Consider the following 22,213-nt stretch of genomic DNA (forward strand, 5'->3'; position numbering starts at 1 on the left):
TTCCCTAGTTTCTGTCAGCCTTTATCTCATCATGTCTTCACCTCAGCTTTGCCTAGTCTCAAGATGCAGGGACTCTGGGGAACCAGGTGCTCTCGGTAGGTGTCTTCTCTATATCCCCCCAACAGGAAAAGATATGAAAACACCTTCTCCAGAGTCCTCCCTCTGCTACAGAGGCGGAGGGTCCTGAAGCTTGAACTAAGGACCAGGAAAGGGAGGCTTTACCTCTTTACCCAAGTTGTTTTTTGGACTTACCACTTACAGAACACACTTCACTGCACTGGGCAGAAGGAGATTTCTAGCATCAGGGTGTCAGAGAACTGTTGACCACCTTATATTTACATTTTCCCCCTTACCTTTCCAAGAAGGTCAAAAGAAATATAAAAATAAATTAGTCTCCTATTTATGTTTATGTTACTTTATACCTAACTCACCCTTCTTAAAATGAAAGAACTACAGCAGCCTGAAAGCAGTTCAAAATCACCTCCTAAAGATAATATGTACATTTATTGTGAGCCAGGGAGTATCCATCAATTGCTCATTTACATCACACCCTGTACCTCTAGAGCATTCAGGCAGGCAGCCTGGAAAATGCCATTATTAAAGTAAAGCAAAATGAGGCTTGCCTAATCAACCACCAAGCAATCACATCCTGTAAGGGGATCCACATCTGCAAAACAGAATCCGAGATCACTTTATCTTCTTTATTCTTGAAAGGAAACCTACTACAGCCTGACTGCTCTAACAGTAAATGGCACATACAGAAAGCACTTCCACAGCCTGCTGCCGGCAGCTGAGCCTGCCTTGCAACAACAGCGCTGAGCACCACAGCAAACCGTCACGGCATGACCAGAGTGCCAGCTGGAACAGCTCTGCCCAGTGTTTCAACAGCTGTAGAGAAAAGTTGGGTTCACATGCCACAGACTGTACTGCCACAGGAGCTTCAGCTGGGATAGAAGGTGAGATAACAAGCAAGAGTACATATGCTCTGAAAGTAGAGTTTTTGCAGAGTGAAAGGAAATGGTCAACACCAAGTAGAGAAAGGAATAACTACAGCAATATCTAGGGCAGGAGGGAAGACATCAGGGTTCCTCAGGTCAGATCTCCTCTCCATATCTAAGGAAAGCTAACAAAAACACAAGGCTGTGAAAGAAATGATGAATGTCTATTAGCAAGCCAAGGAAAACAACATGTCTAAGTCTGCATAATAAGTCATTGGGGAAAAACAACATCAGTAACAGGCTTCCCAGACTAGGGAGATTCTACGTGCTGAAAATCCTTTCTTTGCTGTTTGTGTTTCAATGGCTTCTCTACAAAAAATGCATGGAAAAAAAACATTTACTAAAGTGCCAGAAACTACAGACACAACTCTCCCTTATACAAAATCCCATCAGATATTTTTAGCTTGATATTGCAGTAGCAACTGGTGGTCCCAAACATATTATTGGGATCACATTTAAGCACACCAAAAACACATTCCCAGGGCTGGGACTCACTAAACAAATGGGACAAGAATTTTCTAAATGACAAGAGATCGGGGGGACAATGGATGGGAGCCGCCCAGTACTGCAAAACCAGAGTGATAAACAATGATTGTTCTGATCAATTTCTCTTATGAGTTCGTACTCACCCGTACAACTACCACTTGTACGGACACATGTTCAGGGAGTCGAATGGGAGCCCGGAAATGCATTGCCAAAGCTACCAGAAGGTGAAGGATGGAAATCAGATTCTTGCCATGGATTGCTGCAGGGAACAAGGAAAATGACGCAAATAGAAGAATACTGAGGCCTTATTTTAAACAAACAGCTCTGGGAAAAAGGCAGTGAAAAAAATGCCTTTGGTGAACACAGTCTTTTTTCTTTTTATCCTTCTTCCACTTTTTCCTAAATTAACATGACCTACAATATCATTTTATAGGTAGCAAAGCCTAAACTCAACCCTCCCTTTAAGTTACACATCTAACTTAGGAGTCCAAACACTTCAGCTCCCTCTCTAGTCAATGAAGACAGACAGACTCAATCACTTGCCTTCCACTGTACTGGAGAATTCTCCTTTTAGCAGACTTCCAAAGTGCAAACACAAGCCTTCCTGGCTGTAAGAGATGAACCCCACCCACTACCATCCTCACTCTCAGATTGTAACAGGCCATGCTTGAACAGAGGGCACTTTCTGCTTGGCCTGTCAGAAGCTGCATCCTCCAGCAGGATGCAGGATCCTTTTACTCTCACTGTCGTGGCCTGAAGGATTAGACCACCCTCTAGTACTTGAATGACTAATACATTTCTCAAATCTGAGGGATTCAAATTCAGGAAGCAAACAAAAAACTTTCTAATGAAAGCATACCCTTAAAGGAGCAAACAACTTCAATTATCCCACAGCCATGTACATCTGTCCTTAAACAAAGACCACAGAAGAAGGTACCAGTTCCAATCCATACATGGATGTGGTAACACCCTCTACGCAAATTCATAAATAATTTTTAAAAACAAACTGCATCACAGAGACTATGATCAACCTATTGGTTATCATACCCTCCTTGCCCATGAAGCTGAGACAGGAAGCATAACAGAGCCCTTACAGTCAACGTTCCACTTGATTGTCCAGCCATGGGGTCGGAGTAAATCATGGACAGCTTCCAGGACTGTCTGCAACTTTTGTTTCTGACCAATTTCAGATTGCGTCACTTCTGCCACGTTGAGCTTACGGTCAGCCAATTTTTCTGTATTTGAAAAAAAGAGCAACAAAAAGAACAGGCAAAATCAGGTTAAACAAGGGTCTGAGTGGGAATAACGAGCACAAAGCACTGGGCAGAGCTGGACTCTGCTAGCGATTTTCCAACTGAATGATTTTCCTCAGAAACTAAAACAGCTGAAAGCAAACCTTTCATCCAAGTGTGTCAATTCCAATAAAATCTGTGATAGAAAACTGGTAAGGTCTCCCAGAACATGTTCATCAATCATGTGTCACTATATAACAACTTTCAGATAAACACCAAGTAAGTAATAGCATTTATTGTGCCTCCCATTTTCTTTCACTGCTGAAAAGCATTTGTCACAACACAGCCTACACTACACAAGTAATCTGCACAGGTTTAATGAATTTTTCAAGTAACAAGTTAATTTAGGACAAAAAAAGGGAAATATTGTGTGCACATTTACTTCAGCTTGATAAGCCTTATTTCAGGTTAGCTGAAGGTAGCTAAAGCAAACTTTGCCGCCTCAAACCATTGAGAGTCACGGACTCATATGACCCACAGATTTGTACTGGCTTAAAGAAAGTATAAAGTTGGTACAATCTTGTCATGTAGTTATGGCATTGTCACATCATGGCTGACTACTTACAAAAATGAACTAATGCAGGAGATTTTGTAAAATGCTATTAATAAAATGTGGATTCTGTTTCTGTAATATAATTATTTGTTGCCAAAGTCATAGACAAGTCATTCTTCTCTTCCTCTGCATTATGGCCCTTGCCAAAGACACAGGAGCTGAATGTTTATCTCTCAAAAAAAAGAGAGCTAAGGTAGGTAAGGCAGAGTTCTCCAGCCACCAGAGCAATGGGAATTGCTGATCTCTTTTTCTGCCTCTACTCTGTAGAAAAAGCAGTCAAACTCACTCTGCTGTTGGGACTAGGAGAGCAGGAGTGGTTTTCACTTTTTCTGTCGATCTACAGTAGGACATTCTTATCAATATCTGAATAATAGGAAAAATGATCTTTAGCCAAGATGTCTCTACAAATTTTTTAAACTGACTACTAAAACATGCAAATATTGTTAAATTATTTTAGATCTTTTTAAAAAAAATCTCCTATAAGATTCATTTTTTAGTCATGTGTTATGGCTTCTATCTATTCTCAGCCCAGGTTAGCTGCCAGTCAGCAAGCAGAAGTTTATTTCCTTTCACCCTGATACCATGTGTGCCAAGCCACTCCAGCCTCTCTCAGTCGCACTACTTGCACCTTGATAAAATTAACTAAACAAGGAGCCCACCTCAGTCAGTGAGATAGCCATTTGCTACTCTCTTACGCCAAACTATTTCACAATAAGCCCACTGACAAGCTGTAGTCTTTCATCTTTTTTTGTGTCTGCCTATCAAGACAGATCTTCTTGAAACATCTCTCACACACAAGGAATGGTAACTACTACTTGAAGTTTAATGACCCTACTTTGTTAGCCTTTCCTACAGGCAAAAGAAAAGACTACTTGCACAACAGAGAGATGACTTAATTCTGAGGCCTCAAGCATCAGGAGCACCACCACAAGCGTGATGTGCTTTGCCTCTTGCATCAATGAGACAGCATGAAGATGGAAGATTCAATAATATAAGTCTTGCTGAATAAACCAAGACACCACTGAAGAACTGAGGTGGTGAACACAAGACTGCGGCTGAGTTGTGATAGCTTCAGGTCAGGGGAGAGGCATTTGTTCTCCAGTCAGAGGCCCAACAGGAAGAAAATGAGGAAAAAGCAGTCCATTTGAAGTCTCCGGCTGCAAGATGTACATGCCCACCTTTCCTCCTGTCAGATACGCTAAGTCCAGCTAAGCTGCATGTATATGTGTGTATGTACAACCAAGCACCTTCTAAACATCTGCAGGCCTGACAGTGGAACTCTCCATAAGGAACATAAGAAACCAGTGATACCTATGACAAACGACTACTGGGAAATGTGCTACCGCCTGCTGAAACAGCAGTGTCTATATGTAAAGAAGTATAACTGTATTCACACAAATAACTCCTCAGCTAAAATTAACTCTACACCCTTGCTCCCCACCATGTCTGGAGGGTCCCAACTGTAGTCTAATTAAGCAGTGTTAAAAGTACTCTTTTTTTATTCCTCAAGTCATTTTTGAGGACTTTCAATTGCACACAAAGTAACTGTGGTTAACCAATTTTAGAAGCTTGTGGATGTTCACCAAAACGTAGCAGGTCTATTTTTTAAGGAGTATATGCAGAAAATTCGGCAAGCAGCATCCATTAGCACCAGTGGAATTAGCACCACTAAGTCCTCTTGCCCCACTCTGACACACACATGCCGCATTCCAGGCCACTCTTGAAAACATGTCAGAAGTAAACTGAGAGCAGTCTGACTATCTGTCTCCAAGAAACAGGGTGGATTTACAATGGCACTTGAAGCTTCAAGACTCTCTGTTTGCTAAAAGCACTCCCGTTAAATCACTGCAACATCAATTAGACAGTTTTCTCCATTGTGCTTCTTGCATGAACACACACATTGCAAAGATGTAAGGGGGTTGCAAAATCACAATTGCTTAACTGAGTTTATCCTTTCATGAATCATTTGCACAAAAGTGCACATTATGAGTATGTACCTGCGGCCACGTGTTCTCTTTTTCTCATTTTTTTCTCTTACAAGTAATTCTATCAGGACCTCAAGAAAGCTCTCAGCCCAAAAAGCTGTCAGAAGCAAACTATACAGACAAAATTTTGGACCACCTGGCTTCTGCTTGGTCCCCCGCTATAAACACAAATCTCTTCACCTTTTTTCTGACACATATTTCAGCTGTCTGGACTAGTCTTAGTCCATGAAACAGATACCTAGGAATCATCTGGATCTCCTCCCCTTTCAGCAGACAGCCTGAGAAGAACAGATGGAGAAGCTGACACTGTAGCCATTAGTGAAACAAACTGTATCCCTGGTGAGATGGTGAGTTATTGCACAGACTTGCTGTTGTCTGCATGTTTGGAAGACATTATTTTGGGGCCCCTTTCAGTCTTTGGGGCATTCTTCTCTAATGTGAACTCACCAAGCAGCTTTTGCAGCACCTGACCATCATAAAGGTCCTCTTCAAGCTGTTTGACAATAATTCTCTCCTCCACAAGCACATCATTAATCCAGTCAATTAGAACCTGCAAATACAGAAAAAGAAGGCAAACGTCTAAAAACCACTGAAATATATTTCTTCCATTGAAGGCAGTAATCAGGAATATAAAACAGAGCAAGAGTAACCATATTTATGTGTTTCCAAGTTACAGAGAAATAACAGACAAAGAGATGTTTTTACTCTTACTGTTTTTAATTCAGGTCTTACGGTATGGCAATTTTAGTGCCCTCTATTTTTCCTCATTAAAATGTCTCCTTATTTCATCAATTCTAAAGCAAGTAGCAACTAGCAGCTCTGTAACAATCATCTTTCCTAGTATCTATGTTCTCCAGGTCCCAGAACTCAAGTCTTACCTGTTCTATGTGAACAGCAGACCTGCCAGTAGTCTGGGACAATAGTCCCATGATCTCTATCCTGAATAGATGTGAGTGGTGCGCCAGAAAGAGGAGCTTCAGAGGAAAAAGACTGAATGCTCCTACTAACAGGAGCTCAACAGACCCACTAGCTAGATCCCTGCCATTAGCAACAGGACAAGGCATTTTATCCCAAGGTATTGCAGAATGCAGAAGTCTGGAATTAAAATTTTGGTCAACTAGGCCTGATAACCATTCTACAATATATATATAATAGCCCCCATATGCTGACTACTGTAACTATACCGTTCATTCAACTGCAAAACAGGAATGAACAGAAAGAACCTTTAAAAACAAAAGGAACTGAGTTACGTTTTCCAGGTGCCAAAGATAATAATTTCCAAACAGTTACAGGAAAAACAGCCTTAACTGTTTGAAGTTGGCAGTGTGTTTTCCTCCCATTTATTATTTGGAAAATTAAATTACTTTCACAAAAATAATATAGTTCTGTGGGAAGAGATGTAAATCCTTGATTCTATAAAGGGAGAAGAGTATTGCCAATCATAGACATGCAAAATCCAGTAACTGGAGCTACCTAAGAAACGAGCCTCATTTAAAAAATCTGCATTTTTAAATTCACTTCATATAAAATTATGGATTCTTTAATTCACTTTCTGATTAAATCCCACACTTCTGCCTCTTCTTGGCAGTCATGATGGCTAAGACATTTTTTCTTTTTTAACATGCAAGAGATTGTGAAATAAAAAGCAAATAAAATATAGACAGGCTTGCACTGGAAAACACACACATTGGCAATCCAAGGCCACATAAGCATTTGAATGTTATTTAAGCAATTCAGCCTGGCTACTGAGGTTCATTGAATCTACTTAACCTCAGGGAAGTTTTGCTAGGCTTTGTGTCAATGAAGAAGTTTACAACCCCAACATGAAATACTAAGGTGTCGTGTACCTCTAATCTATATCTTCAGTACTTCCAAAGCCTGCTGAAAATATGCAGGGCTGAAACTCAGCTCTAAAAATAGTGTAAGTAGCAAACTTTAGCTGGGCAATATGGCAACCAGACAATTTATGGAAAGCAAGGATCAGCATCAACGCTTACATATGTAAATCACTTTTGCCCTCTATGCTTCCCAGAGGGATGAAAAATCTCAATAATAGAATTTACTCCTCCAAAGAGCTTTCTTTCAAAATAAAGCTTTTCTGGTAAGTTATTCACTAGTCAAGATCAGCAACTTGAATCAAAAGTGGTCTTCTCTAAAGCAGGTAAAGGAAAGGTGGAGGCGACATTTGAAAACCGACGTGGATATACAAGGATGTGGTCTGAACCAGTACTGTTGCCCCACTGCGCCTCTGTGACCTTGCAGGAACCTCTTCCATCACCTGGGCCATCCCCTCTATCAGATGGCCTCTGCTGTGCAGTTACAGCTACCACCACCGTTTCAACACATACAGCCAAGGTCCACACTCCTACATCCACCTAATGCCATTTGTTGGGCAAGAGGATCATAAGAGTTTCTCCCTCTCCTTCCCCTGCCTCATGCTGCCCTGCTGCAGCACCTTCATGGCTCGCACTGCCAATGAATGGACAACCGTACTTCTGCCAGAGCAGCCCAGCCTGCTGGCACAGCGGCCACCACTGGAGCTTGGGGTCCTGGATTGAAACGGGTATGGCAGCACCGTGCCCTGGAAGGTGCTGTCATCCTCACACTTTTGCTGGGGTCATGGGAGAAATGATGGGAAGCTTGTCTCCTGACACATGCTCCAGCATGCCCTGGAAACCATCTCGCTCCTTTGTCACACGTCCTGATACCTACATCATATAGGGGCAGGAAGAAAAATGTCCAGACAATTGCTCTTCCTGCGTTTCACCCTCTAGCAGCTGTCAGGATGCTTCTTCAGCAGCCTCTGGATCAGGTAAACTGTCCCTGCCCAGCCTTTCGCCTCTAGATTTAAAGCTAGGATTTTCATACATGTCAGCCACCATCAGACACAGGACATCAAACCTCTGGATTTCTGTTGAAAACCCCAACCAAAATTAGCTCACCAGAGATTACCGCCAGCAAAAGTTAAATGCAAGAAGATGCAGCCTAAATAAAACCTTTAGCAGAGCTCTGCTCCGCAGGTGGCGAACCATGACCACATTTGGAGAGAAAACTCCAATCAGCTATTCTTGTCTCTCAAATTTTTTGAGGGGATAGAAAGACATTTATGGTAAAGGACTGGAGAAAGACATTAAACAAGTTAGCAAAGGATTACCACAGCTGGAAGGCAATGAGAAGAACGATACCGTCTCTGGCTTCAAAACCTGTTCACCTGTGATACAGAAAAGTGACTCCTAAATAACAAGACACTTTCTTGTCACAGATCATCTAGAAAAAGAGTTTTGAAGCCTGTCAATAAGATGACTGCCCAATTCCAAAATGATATGTTTGACATGCATAGACATCAATAGAAAAACAGAAGAAATCAAAGTCATAGAACATCTGAGTTGTCCATGAGATTTACAGAGTAGACTTTCAAAAATCATCTGAAATTCAGCTTAGATTATCATTTGATAATTGGATCCCATTACAGTCCCTATAGGAAGAGGCCAGATTTCCAGAAGTCCCCAGAAGCTTTGTTAAAGGAAAACTCAGGATGCTGAACTACTTGAAACCTGTAATTAATTTTTTTTTGTCTTTCCTGTGTTGAATGGTAATGAACTGGTAATGTGCTGAATGGTAATGAACTCAGAGTATAGAAAATGCCAAGGAATTAAAAATAAAAGTCTGGAAGTACCTTCTAATGTAGAAGCAAACATACCATTTCCAAGAGTGTAGGTACATAGCAATCAAGAAGCAGCTTTGGGTACAGGGTGTTAAAAAAGGGAAATACTCTATGAGCTATTTAAGTGTTTCAGAGACATCTAGCACTGAGAAACTTTTGGCAAAAAAAATACATAAAAGAGATACAAATTAAACAAGGTCTAACCATAGTTATTTTATTATTTTAATAATTCAGCACCTGAATGAAAGAAAAATATCCCAAAGAACATTGTAAATTCTTTAATATTCAGCCTACAACTGCAGCTCTGCTTGAGAAAATGAATTTGCAACTTATATTCAAGAAAAAAAAAATCTAAGTGTGTTTTCTTTTAGCAGCCCTTAAAGACTGACGAGTGCTGTAATTAAAAAACAAACAAACCAACCCCAAAAATCTGCTATCCCACCTCTTGATTTCCTGATTGTGTCTTAATTAGGAGCCTGGAAAATGTTTCTGCACAGAATTTTTTTTTTTTTAACTTTTAGAAAGGAAATAAAACACCATATTGCTTACTGAAATGACTAACACTCCAAAATACTGACTCTCTGCTCACAGAAAGTCACGTCTCAAGTTCTTTGTAGTTGCTCCTTCATGCAAAGACAGAAGCAGAAAATATTCAATAACCTGTCTAAAAAATGTAAACAGCTTGATACAGGCAGAGAGTACTTAGAAGGTGCAGCCGGAGAGCTGTTCCTGTGCATGAAAATACGCTTAACTTTGATCTGGCTGGTCTCGCACTCCTTTACCCATTCCTTCATTTCTGTGCCTGCACTTCATACAACTGCAGTTCACTATTGCCTTTTAAGTTAGAGAAACACTGCAGGATTGAGGAAGTGTTTTATTGCAAAGCCTGTTCTCTCAGTGTCAGCCCTAACACCATGCCTTACGTGCAACGTCTGGTGAGGCCACCACAAGATCCCACGTGTAGCCAATGATCTCTGATGCACCCGAGACTCATCTTCTTGTTCAGTACTTGGAGACTCACAAAACAGCATGCAGGTACACGGAAATGTTTCTTCAGTGACTTAACTTGTCATGCCTTCATAAAAAGCTGCTTTTCTATAGTCTTCTATAGTATTTGGGATTAGCAGCGTGATTTTAAAACTTTAAGACAATATCCTCATGTGCTCAAAACCATGTCTGCGCTTTCATGCATATCCACACTCATATAAAACATCTCTGAACTGCATCAAACGCTCAGACGCATGCATCTGTAGTTATAAAATTTCCAGCTGTGTTTTAAATCCTGACACATCTATTTATCATATCATTTTAGGACAAACGCATATGTCTGGTTAAATAAGCCATGTTCCATTACTAAACACTGTGCTGGAAACTGAAATTCGCCATGAGGCAGACAGCTGAAACAAGAGTGCTAGAAATCTAGAAGGAAAAACAAGTCTGCCTGGCTGATTTGGTTTTTTAGTTCATGCAAGATGGGTTTTTACATCAAACCTCACCAGCTCAGTGAAGTATGTTTGCTCTGCAGGCTGGCTGCTCCCATTGCCGTGAGGCACATTCAGAGTTAATCTGCAGAGTTCAAGGGCATAAGGACCCCACAGTCACCACTACATAGCAATGAACAAAATGAAAAACAAGACAAAGTACATTAACACATCTGGCACAATGGGAAAACAGGAAGCCCAGTCACCAGAAACAGCAATGAAAGAAAACCCCGATTTCAATGACCTTTTTGCCTCCGACTTCTGCGAGAATTAGGAAGGAGAGATCAAAGGCATGAAAGTTTAACTGACTTCGGGGTTGAGCATGGAAATTAATATGAAAAATTCATATTCAGGCCTGGAAACTATTGACTAAGCATAAAGCACTGGTAGCTTCTAAACAAAGAGAAGGCTTCTTGTTTTCAAAAGCAAACCACAGAGCATTTAGGAAGCACAGTTTCATCTGGTCACACGTGAAACCTTACCAAAAGGACAGTGGCTTCATTTTGGCTTTCTCTTCACCACAGTGAATTTAAAAAAACCCATAAAATTAGACATGGAAGAAGTAATAATTTCTAGGACAGTGAATGATTTACTACAAATGAGAGTGTTTACTCGTTTCAGGCAGTATCTACAGCAGCAGTGTCTGGATTCGTATTAAGTTTAGATGAGGCTTTGAAGGCCACAAGTTGTTCCAGTATCAGCTGATCTTGCAAAGATCTTTGCAGGGAGGGAAAACATCTTGCAACTGCAACTTGCTGTCTTTTGTCAAGGCAAGACATCTTCAGGACGCAATTCTTGCAAGCTGCTGTTCTAAAATTTTGCATCCAATCAGTAGAAGCTCTTCTTCATACTTTTCCTACCGAAATACATGAGAAAACCCTAGGAAATACGCCACTTCTATGAAATGCTAAAAAATATCTTTCCAAAGTCTCTGACAATTCCTACAGCATATTAATTCTCATTATGTTTAGGAAGACAATCTGCAATGGAGGCTTTGAAACTTCAATACTTCAACCATATCTGAACCAGAAGGGAGGAAAAAAAAGATTCCTTCCACCTTTACACCCAATACACAAACACACATGAACAACAAGGGAAGCACACATATATCAGCCCCCCCTTTTTTTTTTTTAAAGTATTCAGAAGAGAGCTAGAAGAACCCCCAAATACTCTTCAGAATTAGTGACATGGATCAACTAAGGGGACTTTAGATATTAATGGAAACTGAATTTTAAACAGATTCACAATGATATATAGATGAAAAATCTGACCTTGAACATCACAAATATCTGAAGTAAACATGAAGAAACAATATATCACAGGACACCTCTGTATCCGATCACAGAACAGCCCAAACTTAAAATTCAAATGCTTACTTTAATTTAGTTGTACACTTGTCACTTGGCAAAAAAAGTAAAAGAAGGTCACACATTTCAGACACCTGAAACAAAGTATTTTGTGAATAAATTATTTATGCATATATATAAACAAAATCAACACTCATCTCTCCCTTCATCTGAATTTTCAGTTTTGGGTCTGTTCAGCCATGTACCAAACTGTATTTGATTATACATACGGCAAATGAAGTAAGGAAAAAACGGCTGCCGGCCACAGAGAGAACTTATTTGAACACTTCATATTGACAAATTGTGGCCAGCTATTTTTAGAATACTGTCAATGACGATAGCAAACAACACTTTGAAGCATGATTCTAGTTCCTGATGATTTTCATGTGTGCAAGAGGATTTAAAGCATGTATTTTAGCATCCCCAACTAAGCAGCCTTCAACAAGGGGTTTCACTGTATACTTGCTTTAATAAGAGTGAGGAAAGAGGCTTTTTGATGGAGTTTTTTACGTTTTTTGGTCTCTTTGTGTTACCACAATGCTATACAGTCTGTCTCTCCAGAGTTACAACAGCTCTGTCAAAATCACTTCCAAACGCTCACACAAGCTTGCACTGATCAATTCACTGTGCATATAATGCCTATGGCATGACGCTAGCAGAAATTAAAACAACATTTTGTGAAGACAAAGAGATATTAAAGCTGAGTCAGCAACAGATATCTCTGCTGCTTCTTTTCACAGCCACATTTACCCAACAGCATGGGACTAACAGAACAGAAACACTCAACATCAGTGATGGCAAACCATTGGCATGTCTAACTCTGGTGTTGAAAGAGATTTGGGCTGGCACCAATGAAACCAAGTCATACTGCCAAATTTCAAAAGGCATGAGGATCTGTTGCTGCTATTGACACATTCCTCTCTGAGGGGAAGAGCACCACTTTGAACTATAAAAACCTCCATCTTTTCAACTCCCTGCTCCTTGCTGGTCTGTGGAGATTTTTCATTTCAAGCTCTGTGGGGTAGTCAGTCATTTTTGCTGGCTGCTGCTATACAGCACTTAGCACAGCTAATTCTCATCCAGCACTGGGGCTCTTGGAAAAGTGACCACTAACCACTGAAGAACAGAAAACAAGGAATAAATGGGCCAAGGTCAACTGTATGAGGTTCAACAAGGCTAAGTGCAGAATCCTGCACTTGGGTCACAGCAACCCCACACAACGCTACAGGCTTGGGGAAGAGTGGCTGGAGAGCTGCCTGGCAGAAAAATAACCGGGGGTGCTGGTTGACGGCCGGCTGAACATGAGCCGGCAGTGTGCCCAGGTGGCCAAGAAGGCCAACAGCGTCCTGGCTTGTATCAGAAATAGTGTGGCCAGCAGGAGCGGGGAAGCGATTGTGCCCCTGTACTTGGCAGTGGTGAGGCCGCAGCTTGAATCCTGTGTTCAGTTTTGGGCCCCTCACTACAAGAACGATATTGAATTGCTGGAGCGTGTCCAGAGAAGGGCAATGAGGCTGGTGAAGGGTCTAGAGCACAAGCCTTACGAGAAGCAGCTGAGGGAACTGGGAACGGGAGAAGAAGAGGCTGAGGGGAGACCTTATCGCTCTCTACAACTACCTCAAAGGGGGTTGTAGCGAGGTGGGTGTCAGTCTCTTCTCCCAAATAACAAGCAATAGGAGAGGAAATGGCTTCAGGTTGCACCAGGGGAGGTTTAGATGGGATATTAGAAAAAATTTCTTCACCAAAAGGGTTGTCAAGCATTGGAAGAGGCTGTGCAAGGAAGTGGTTGAGTCACCATCCCTGGAGGTATCTAAAAGATGTGTAAACGTGGTGTTTAGGGACATGGTTTAGTGATGGGCTTGACAGTGCTAGGTTAACGGTTGGACTTGATGAACTTCAAAGTCTTCTCCAACCTAAATGATTCTATTTTCTTGCATTATCCAAACTCTGTAGCATAAAATAGGTTTTGCCATACAATTCAAACCTCTCCCTGCCTTAGAGATTCACACCAACATAGCGTTAAAGATTTCTCTACTTGAATCTCTGTTAAAAATTCTCAACTGCTGAGAGTTATGCAAATGATTAGCAATTAACTAAATTACATAATTTTCAAGTATGCACTCTACTGGACACACCTCTCCTTTGAGGATGATCCCAAGGAAACAATCTCCAGTTACGTGCTGTGCCCTGCACCAGCTGCTCCAATTCAGTTGGTAATACGCCACTCTCTCTTCATACAAGTGTAAACTGGCATAGCGAATCAGAGCCTGATTCTGCGATGCACTCAGGTACATTCTCAAGTGCTGTTCTATCCCTGACTTTCAATCCTCCTGAAGTTTTTCAGGTTTTTAAACTGGAAAATATAACCTTGCTAGACTATGACATCCAGGGAAGACTCACCAACTCATACTAAATTCAACAGCAAAATTACCAGTTTCAAAGCAATTGTCATCTCAATATCAAGTGTCCTGCATCACAGAGTGCTTCTAGTTCCTTCACTGCACTCTGGTTCAACTGAATTATTCATGGTAATATTGCTGCTCCGCTAGCAAAGAAACCACAGTACATTTTGAAAAAGTGGTGCAAGACTACTCTACCTTTTGAGAGAATTAATGGATATCAGTATTAACAAATTAACAAATTCACTCAATTTAAAACCACAATGTATTCCAGGTAAATTAGAATAACAAAGAAATTTAAGCACAGCTCCTAACTAAACTTGGCTTGATGTGGTTTTGTAAGCTTAAACGTGTTATTGCAGTGTTAATAACAGATCACTGGGCTTGTTTTAAAGATGTACCAGGTGAGCAGTTTGCTGAGGCATTCTGTGAAGGGTATGTGTGCAGCCAGGTGCACAAGATCTCCTGAAAGGAATGTGCCACAGCTTAACCCCCTGGAGACAGTATACACCATCCAGAGTTTTAAGATCCACCCAGCTACAGATGCATTGTTGCTTCTAACAAAAGTAATTTTAAAAAATAATTTTAAAATAAGGCAAAGCGTAGCAGGAAGTATAAAACAAGCACAAATGCTTTTTGGAAAGAGATCACATTTGTTCAGAATTGCCAGCCCTTCTCTCCCTGCTCAAGCTTTCATTATTAACTTCAACAACTTACCGCACAGAAAATGTTCTCCTAAACACTAATCTCTCAAGATCAAACCCTCCATCATGAGCACTGCTGAGGCAGAAAATCACACCTCACATCAGCACAGCTGGGAACACCATTATCAACACCTTTGGCAGGTGTCTCCAGTGACAATACAGGTTCAGGACAATCTGGCCCCTGTCCTAGCACATAGGAAAACTGAAGAGTTTTCTTCTTTAGAAAAAACAACAGAATATAGGGCAAGAAGAATCTCAATTCCAAGTTTCCTATAATATCAGAGGTCTCCTCATTGTCTCCTACCATGCCCTTGCTCATTTCAGTCCTACTCTTTCCTCTCCTGAAATCTCACTAATGCTTTCCAAAGCTCCTTCGCTGTTTCCATAGACAGAAAGAACCTAGGTCTACATGCCGTGACTGCAGGTAGATTCAAGCTAAGTACTGGTCCTTGCTGTGATAATCACAAGGATATAAATAGACAATGCAGCTTTACTCCCTAACTACCATGAGCACTGACATTCAGCCTTTTCTTGCTTCTCTTGTTGCTTTTAGCCTTACCTTGTTGATGACCTCAGTTTTCACAGCTACACTTCAGTAACAAGATGTATTCCTCAACTGTATTCTTGGTAACCAGCTTGTAAGTGACTCCAGCTCACTATTGAAATTGAAGGACAAAATAGTGATTTCCTACCTTGATCAGTTCTTTGAACTTGGGGTCTTCTTTAGAGTTAGGATCAATCATAGTGCGTTCCTCATTCTCCTCTGTCCAAGTAAAATGGGAAACTTTAGTTAGATCCACTTCAAATGTACACTGCTGAAATACTGCAATAATTCCTAATCATGAAGTGGCCTGTCAGCTGATCAAGAAATGACCATGCCTCGTCATCATCTTAGCAAGGGAATATCCGATGACCAAAGTGTTAGGCATTTTCAGAGATGCACAGAAAGATAACACAGCCTTAACTTCCCTAAAGTAAGATTGTTTCCACTGACCTTCCCCAACTCAGACCCTGCAGAATACATCAGGAAGGTATTTTCACCAGGTGGTGAGCAATTATTGCGTTGTACATCACTTGGTTTTGTATATTCCTTTATTGTTTTATTATTAATTACTATGATGTTATTATTATTTCCACTTTCTTTGCTGTCCTATTAAACTGTGTTTATCTCAACCCAGATGGGTTTTTTTCAGATTCTCTCCCCCATCCCACTATGGGGTTGGGGTGGGGGAAGTGAGTGACTGCATGGTGCTTAGTTGCTGGCTGGGGCTAAACCACGACAGACATGTGAAGATTAACATGCCAAAAAGTGCAGTCAAGTACTTTTCTCCCTCTCCTCAATTTGTATTTAATTTCTATTTGAAACCATCTGTCCCAAATTACACCATCTTGAAGAGCATAGGGAACTTATGGCACTTCACTCAGTGCAACTCAGCCCAGCTGAGATTTGGGCTGACACTTTGTGCCTCTGCTCTCCAGTTGCCTGAGACTTGGTCACACATGCGGCCCTGAGTGCCTGTACCCCAGTTTACATCAGTTGTACTTTGCATGGGGGAAGAACATAAAATAGGATTCTCAGGCATACAGTATTGTATGTCTGCTGCTGCTGTGGGGTAGAAAGATGTGAGAAATGCTCTCCAATAGCCAGCAGGACAACCACAAAAGGCATGAATGCAAAAGTTAATTTTTAGAAGGGATGATTTGATACAGAAATGTTGGTAGCAAAACCAACTTGAGCTCAGTAAGGTTAATAACCAAAAAAACCTTTGGCAGAATTATCTTCACAACAGCACATAGGGACACGTGCATGTTTATATGTTACCGTAGATATGGATAACAGTATTTAGGAAGCAGCTGGAGCAAGTCTCATATTTTAAATTCTGGTGCTTGCTCTCAAGTGGCAGACCCCTCCCTGCATCCTTCATTTTAGCTCCTTTAGTAGTGAAATGCTAGCTGTGATCTAGGTTAGATCTGTTCCTTTAAGTGGAGAACAAACCCTGGCTACTACACAACAGGAACAAAAGGATGGGCGACAGTGTCACAGCTACTGTGGGGATCCACATCTCTTCAGCTAAAATATTTATAGAGCCCATGGATTTACCTTTAGCTGAGTCTAGACATGCCATACAGAGTCCTATTTTCCTACTGATTTCCCAATTCCTTCCAGTGTGACAACAAAGGAGGGGTTTTGGTATGACCACTGGTCACACCATTGCCACATTGCATAGAAGAACCCTTTGCAACAATGACCAACCTACAGTTGACTTCCTGTTGTAGTCCTGGACTTCACTGCTCTCAGATGGGAAACATGACACTCACACGTCCTAGACACAAGACAAACTAAACCATCTAGCTGGGTTACCTTAGACTTCACCCAGACATTTGGGTTCAGTATTTTCCAAGGCCCCTAACCTTTATTAAAAAAATAAGGCCCTCCTATATAAACGTACTTAACAAATTTCTACAAACCTATAAAAACCTAGGAAAAAACATGAATTCTCTTGCTGCTTTTGTTCCCCCTGTTCCTTTACTTCCTCATTACTCCCTGGGATGAGTCAGGCAGTCTAGTCGAAAGGAAGTGACACCCACTACACACCCAAAATACTGCTAACTAAAACCCTGAAGAAGATTTGACCCATAACGGTATATGTTTCACTACAGAACTTTGCTTAAGGTTCACCAGTGGTCCTGTTTTGGCATGACAGGCCTTCAGGAGTGGTTCTGCATCTTCTAAAGTCACACACACACCTTTAGTGGTACCCAGAAGAAATCATTGGAGACACTCCTGATCCATACATACACACAGAGCAATCAACACTTTGCCCACATCTCAGAAGAACAGCACTTTGCATTCCCTACTACTCTTCTAATCAGAAAATCTAAATGACTAACATCTTTTTTTTTTTAATTTCCTGTTTTATTATTTGTCTCCATGACAGCTTGCTTCAGCTAATTCCACAGATTAAGAGACATATGTCCAGGAAAGAAAAAAAGTGTTTTATTCCAACAAGTTTTAAACACTTTTTGCTATTAAATTATGCTGTTGCTCTTTCAGAGACTTGGGTAGGGCAGGGAATGGAGAGAACAAGAATTTGAATATTTACCTTCCTTCTATAAAGCATTCCTTGTTTTATATACTTCTATCCTAATCACATTTAATTACTATTTTCAGCAGCCCAAATGATGATCTGTTCATTCAGTATCAGATCGCATTTTGCTGTACTATCACTTGCAAAGCGGCAGCAGTAATCCAAGGAGGAACATGGCATACATTATTTAACAACAGTGTAGTATGTAGGTTGAGATGAGGCAGTCTATGGGTTCCGTAGGAACGACGACACACACTTCTGCTACAGACTTTCTGCGGGCTGGTCCTTTTGCACTTCATATATAGAAAGAGACAGAGACAAGATGCAATTTCCTTACCAAGAAGGATGTCTGTCAAGACAAAGAAAGACTGAGATCCACTCAGTCAGCAGGTTAATGGAACTGAAGTAACTCTTAAGGAGACAAATTCAGCAGTATTTTCCACCTAATTCTTTGCAAATCTTAACTTTCTATTTGCCTTCAGGGTGACCACAAAAGAACTCTGCCAGAAGTTCTCTGCCAATTCACTGAACAAGTAAATTTTCCCACAACTACCTAGTTTAAGCGTATCCACATAGCTGGAACTGCTCTTTAAATTCCATTTTAGCCCTCGTAATTTATAGTCTACATGTCACATGCAACAGTTCTCAACTGTCATGCCCAATTATCTCAGTTTCAACTGAGCCATCTACGTTCAACAGTAAAGCAATGGATACAGAGGTCACAGTGGTCACCTTCATTAGTAATTGCTTAGTTGAGGTCTGTAGCTTGAATACTTTACCTAGCAGTGTGTCTTCTGGATGGATGTCAACGGCGCTTGGGTTCATTGGTGCATTGATAGCATTTTTACCTTCTTCTTGGAGGTCACTCACTGAAGAGAGGGAAAAAACAGAAAGAAAGTCTGTAATAAATTAAAAGTTTGCATATATGTAGGGGTTGAAGTGGGTATTCACAATAAGAGAAAACATCTGGTAGATCCATTTCAAAATGGGCCCACGGTTTATGGAATTAACTGAAGCCACAGTGGAAAATAAAATCCAAGTAACCTCCTTTTATAGGTTCTTATTAAACTGAGCCACCACACTACTGGCTGAAAATATTTTGCAAGAAACCCAATTATGTGGTAAAAGCAACCTCAGAGTGCTTGTTTCTCCAGAAGGAAGGGGTGTGAGCTTTGTCTGCAGGACAGCCCAGATCTACAGCAGACAGTAAACTGTAAAAACAAACTCCTTTTCTGATAGCACGACCACCACTCATCACCACCTTTTCCAGCTGCAGAACACCGGGAACTGCAACTTGCTGCTGGCCTTATTAGAAGTCTCAGAGAATCGCAGGGAGACCTACCAAATAAAGGTGAAAATGTATTTAATTCTAGCATTGCCACTGGCTTTAAAAAGATATAGCATGATCTGGTGAACACAAATCTGGAATTTGTGATTTCAAGCTCTTGTCCTAAACCTACAACTCTCATTTGGGAAGGTCAGTAAAGTACCCTTTATCAATAAATGGATATTAAAATACTTGTCTACGTCTTGCCACATGGGAGGAACTGAACTTGAGGACAAGTACTGAATAGTACAGAGCTTGACAGTAGGAGAAGCACTAGCAATGCTAGAACACTTTTACACTCTCCAGGGCACATCTCCCCCTAAACTCAGATACCAATTATTTATTATAAGCCAAGCTATTGAAATACATGCATTTGAAATAGGAGATACAAAGACACCATAATGGCCCCCTCTATTCAGTGACAGTTCTATGTTAGCATGGGCTAAGATCATTTGTGGTATTGTAGTCTCCTTTGGGAGAGGTCCAAGCCCCATAATCTTTTCAGGGAAAAGCAAGGACTTCCAAATAAATAAGGTCTCCTAGACAAACTTTTCTGGGGAAAGAAAAGGAGGAACAGTTAACTAATAGTGCAGCATCCCTACAAGCACTTCCTTCAAGAACAGTCGCTATTCCCCTTTCTCATTGGAAAATCAAACCAAAAAATCCTGCATCAGTACTTGCTTTTTTCCTGCTTGATAGAAAGGGAAAACACAGAGATCCTACAGCCCCAGAGGAGGACGGAGAAGAAGAATACACTGAAGACCCCACTCCACCTCTCAGGGATGCTTGAAACAGGTGCTTAAAACAAGTTACCACATTTCTTAATTGCAGTTCCAAGAGGTTATTCAATTAATTCTGGTTCACAGCACGACACTGAACATTAGTAAAAAAATCCTCAGTGATGAAATGCTGTTCTTATGTTCTGCAAGCAACAACCACCAGTCTCGTATTTTGAGACCTTACGGCTTACGAACCATGTTTTCACAGCATGACACTGAACATTAGTAAAATCCTCAGTGATGAAATGCTGTTCTTATGTTCTGCAAGCAACAACCACCAGTCTCGTATTTTGAGACCTTACGGCTTATGAACCATGTTAGAGCAGCTGGTTAGAGCTAACACAGCACAGTGCCGGGGGGGAAGCACAGCTTGCCTTCTGTATTGTGTACCTTCATCAAAGGGAAGGGAAGGGAAGAGAGCAGCATTCTCGACTGCAAACAGAATACAATGCCTGCAGGCTGAGATTTAACCTCCTGAATAAATGTCATTATTAAAAAAACTCTTAATCACACCTTTTCTGCACGCATTCTCATTTTCTTGGAAAACCCTCCAAATGGAACTCAGGGAGTGAAGAGGCCTCATGCAACAGACCAAAACAGTTCAAAGGGCATGCCTTCCCCAGCCTGTTTGCATTACGCCCAGCTACAGCTTTCTCACCCAAGCAGCTCCTACACTGTGATGCCCATGGGAATACAGCCACCAGGAGGCACAAGAAAAATCGTGTGGAAACTGGACATTACAAGTACGATTTTTAAAACACTGCTAGGACCATAAATGCCCAAATTCCACTTAAATCAGACTCCTTTTGGAAGTGCCAGCCTTGTTTCTAGATGTAACCTTCTTTTTGTTATTATAGCATTGCTGTCATTCTGGGAATGCCAAGCGTTCAATAAGGTCAGGACATCACTGTTCCCAATGCTCTGCAGACATGGAAGAGAGCTGCTGAGCTCCTCTGGGCAGTGAATATATGGTACTGCTTTCAGTGTATGCTATATAAACAAAATGTTGCACATTTTTCAAGCCAGAATACTTTCAAATGCAACTAAACTAGTTTTATTCCCAAAAGTTCAACTAAGATGATACACTGGTTTGGTAGGTTTTTTTAATATAAAAACGAACTCCACTCTTCCTAACAAAAACATCTTGTTTCTGAGCAATTTACTAAACCGAAAGAAAACATTAACACAAATTCATGTATTAAGCCCCCATCCCTCACGACATGAAGAGCCACAAAAACCCCTTACGCTTGCCTTCAGATCCAGTGCGGCTGGGCCAGATCCCACAGGACCAAAACATCCTCTCCTACTGGATGAGGAGAGGATGCAGGACCGGCAAAGGACATCCATGTCAGCAGAAAGCCTCCCCAAGCCTGCTGCCCAGGGAGAGCCCTGCTTACAGACAGCCCGAATGCCAGGTCCTAGGCAGACAGCTTAGGAAGAGACTCTCGCTACAAACTTAATGTTTCCTACCTCCTTTTTTGCGCCTCTTACACAGGAGCCCTGCCATCCCAGCCCCAGCCGCACAAACGGGTCGCAGATGAACCGCATGGGCCAGCTGAACGCTGAAGGAGCGGCAGCAACTGGATAAGGGGCTATCACCTCGGGACTGCCAAACCTACGTTAATTCGGGCATGGTGACACAGGAGGAGGCACTAAGATAGCCTCCCAGCTGCTGGGGGGGGGTGGGGCCGGGAGGGAGGGTCACAGCACTTGGCCACAGACTCCCAGCCAGGAATCCTTCCCTATACTTGCCATTTCTGCGGAGAGCCAAGTGCCTGCCTTGGCCTGTCGCTGGCCGCCTAAGAGCAGGCACCTCAAAGATGGTGTTTTCTCTGCAAGGAGCTTCCCAAGAAAGTCACCTCCACCCTCTGGCCAAAGCACAGACGGGTTCCCCACCGCGGCAGCTTGCCCCAGGAACACACAGGTTCACAGAGCGATAGCCACCACGCAGAGAAGCAACTGCGCTCTGGAACATAAATTTGCCAGGGTATTCCCAACACCTGCTGCACTCCAGAACCCTTTCATGCCATGCTTGAAAAAATGCTGAGGATTTTTTCCCTGCTTGCTGCCCTTGGTATTCACTTATCACTGTTGTGCAAAGAAACAGAAGTAG

At 41.6% G+C, this 22,213-nt stretch overlaps 1 protein-coding gene across 1 annotated transcript in view; it reads right to left on the minus strand.

The window, feature by feature from the left end:
* Positions 1–21,607, minus strand: part of LOC104626406 (beta-parvin-like) — a gene marked incomplete at its 3' end in the record, with an annotated part of 22,179 nt that extends 572 nt beyond the window's left edge. The window contains exons 1-6 of the mRNA XM_010294321.1: positions 21,571–21,607; positions 18,774–18,863; positions 15,598–15,668; positions 5,762–5,864; positions 2,579–2,719; positions 1,628–1,743 (exon numbers count right to left, since the gene is read on the minus strand). Coding sequence (XP_010292623.1) covers positions 1,628–1,743; positions 2,579–2,719; positions 5,762–5,864; positions 15,598–15,668; positions 18,774–18,863; positions 21,571–21,607 — 558 coding nt within the window. The remainder of the gene's footprint in view (positions 1–1,627; positions 1,744–2,578; positions 2,720–5,761; positions 5,865–15,597; positions 15,669–18,773; positions 18,864–21,570) is intronic.
* Between the last annotated feature and the right edge of the window lie 606 nt (positions 21,608–22,213).

Source organism: Phaethon lepturus, unplaced genomic scaffold (genome assembly GCF_000687285.1).
Source record: "Phaethon lepturus isolate BGI_N335 unplaced genomic scaffold, ASM68728v1 scaffold5309, whole genome shotgun sequence".
Lineage (NCBI taxonomy): Eukaryota > Metazoa > Chordata > Aves > Phaethontiformes > Phaethontidae > Phaethon > Phaethon lepturus.